Here is a 2,436-nt window from a genome sequence, read left to right as displayed (position 1 = left end):
ACACACACACACACACACATATATATATATATATAGGTATTCAAATACACACAACCAAGTACAGATTAATTTGCACACATGTGTACACGTTCAGAACTCCTATTAGCTGCACATGGAATCAAATCAGATGTATGCGATTACGAAATAACTATTTTACACAGGGTACACAAGTGTACGTTCATACCGATTGTATATAGACACGGAAGAAGCTGGCCAGCTTTTGAAGTACATACACGGAAGTAAAAATAACTGAAAATCGATAAAAAAACTGAATTGATTGTCACTGCAATTCAAAGCAAACGATCACACACCATACAACAGCAGCAAACACACACAGAACAACGGATACTTGTGCACTCACTTCTGCAACGGATAATGGCATCACCACTCGATACTCCTGGATCAACATAGTCGAAGTACTTATTCGATTCGGAAGTTATTGAATTGCAGTCAGTAGGCATACAGTTTAAGGATAATTTGCTTTCGGATCGGTCTAGTAATTTATACGAGAATCATACATACGCAGAAACAATTATGTACGTCTAATTTAGTAGTTAGGAAGCCGTTGTATTTATATGTATTAAGAGTCTATATGGTATTAAGAGACGGTGACAGATGACCCCCGAGAAGTGTTACTTGGTAGGACTGAGAACGAACCTGATGACGATTACAAAGAAACAGTCGATATAAATATAATTAAATACACCCTCTACATATCGCTCAGACACTCTCTGTACTGTATTTAGTAGAGAGTAGAGTTTATAACGCTCTACTGCTACATCGTAGTAAAGCATTTGAATTCTGTCCGTATAGCGTATCAGATCACTCCATTCGCCGCTGAATTTACTCCCACTCGATCACACATAACGGACTTCAAAAATCAGGACTCGGAGACTCTGAGAGTCTGTGAGTCTGGACTCTGGAGGTTTTAAGGGGTTCCGGTTACCTGTTACATACCACCCTACCGGGGTACATATTTATGTACATAGGCAGTACTTATACTACGACTACTCTCTCTCTCTCTCTAGCTAGTAGAGAGAGAGAGAGAGTACACAGTCACTCTAGTTACTAACACTTCCTACAATGTAGTAGTAGCCGGTATTAGGGGATAAACCCTAAACCCTATGGACGAAAAGTCCAAAACCCACCATTGATGGAAGTCCTAAATAGTAAATACTCTATGTGTGCTTAATGTGCTATAAATATAGACAAATAAGGGAGGCTTTAAAAATAAAACAAGATACACGATGTCATCGACACAGAGTTTAAAAATAAAAAAACTAGAAATACAAAATGCATTTTAGGGTTTTTCTTTGCTGAAAGTTTAATACCGGTTTCTGCAGATTTTATTTTTAGTACAAATAATCGGATCTGCCAAAAATCATCACTGGGCCAACCTCCAACCAGAACTGCTGCTAAAATCGAGAATTACATATCCATGATAAGTATTTTTTAGAACAGAATAAATATTTTCCAAAATTGAACCATATTTATGGTTAATCATTGGGTATGCTGTACAGAGAAGATCCTAGCAGCTAGACTGCTAGATCAATAAATACCACACGAAAGTCGCAGCGGCTGAAATAGTCATGACTAACAATTGCAACCCGTCTTTACTCTTTAGACTCTGTGGACGGATAGATACTAAAAATCATACATTTGTGGCTTTATGCAGAGTTTCGAATCACTCATACTTTGTAGTTCCATGGGTTAATATCTTTATATATATATCGTGACAGTAGTTGTATTCGGGGGTGTCTTTCAATGCATTGTCAGAGCATTAGTAAATCTCGTATGTCTTGCAAGTGGAGTGTATGAACAATCACTGCGTTATCAATCAACCATAGACACTAGCCTCGGCGAGATGAGAACGGCATAAGGGCTTTCGCACACCTTCGTATAGCTATAATCGATTATAATACAGTATAGAAAGAGAAGGATGCCTCATCAATACATTATCGTTTGCTAGGGCGAGCCTTTGGTGGTGTCTCCTACGTATTCGCTTTTGTTATCTCAAATAGCATAGTACAAATAAACTATATGGCCACATTGCAGTATGGCCTTTACTACACCATGGGTTCTACTGGTGATGTGTTGGACTGTGTCGCATACCATAGGGATTGTGTATGCACAGGATGCTGATACTGTAACAGCTGCGCTTGACAGTCTGCTCAACAACACAGACAACATGCATGACGATACATCTAGTGCCTACAAACAGCTATGGGCACCAGGCCACGCCCTGTCATTTGACGGTACGAAATATATAGTGCTTTATTTATTTTGTTTGTGGAGCTATATATATTTTATATATATATATATATATATATATAATCACATATAAATACATACACACACACACTAACACACTAACACACACACACACACACACACACACACATATATATATATAAATATATATATACATATACATAT

General features: G+C 37.8%; 2 protein-coding genes across 2 annotated transcripts in view; one reads left to right on the top strand and one right to left on the bottom strand.

Annotated features, from left to right (window-relative positions):
• Positions 1-720, bottom strand: part of SARC_08010 (hypothetical protein) — a 6,168-nt gene extending 5,448 nt beyond the window's left edge. The window contains exon 1 of the mRNA XM_014298027.1: positions 362-720. Coding sequence (XP_014153502.1) covers positions 362-409 — 48 coding nt within the window. The 5' untranslated portion in view covers positions 410-720. The remainder of the gene's footprint in view (positions 1-361) is intronic.
• A 1,336-nt stretch (positions 721-2,056) lies between these two features.
• Positions 2,057-2,436, top strand: part of SARC_08009 (hypothetical protein) — a gene marked incomplete at both ends in the record, with an annotated part of 24,845 nt that continues 24,465 nt past the window's right edge. Inside the window, one exon of the mRNA XM_014298026.1 lies at positions 2,057-2,255. Within this exon, the coding sequence (XP_014153501.1) occupies positions 2,057-2,255 (199 nt within the window). The remainder of the gene's footprint in view (positions 2,256-2,436) is intronic.

Source organism: Sphaeroforma arctica (assembly GCF_001186125.1).
Source record: "Sphaeroforma arctica JP610 unplaced genomic scaffold supercont1.680, whole genome shotgun sequence".
Taxonomy (NCBI): Eukaryota; class Ichthyosporea; order Ichthyophonida; genus Sphaeroforma; species Sphaeroforma arctica.
The sequence above is the reverse complement of the archived record's forward strand: the minus strand, read 5'-3'. Positions and strand labels throughout refer to the sequence as shown.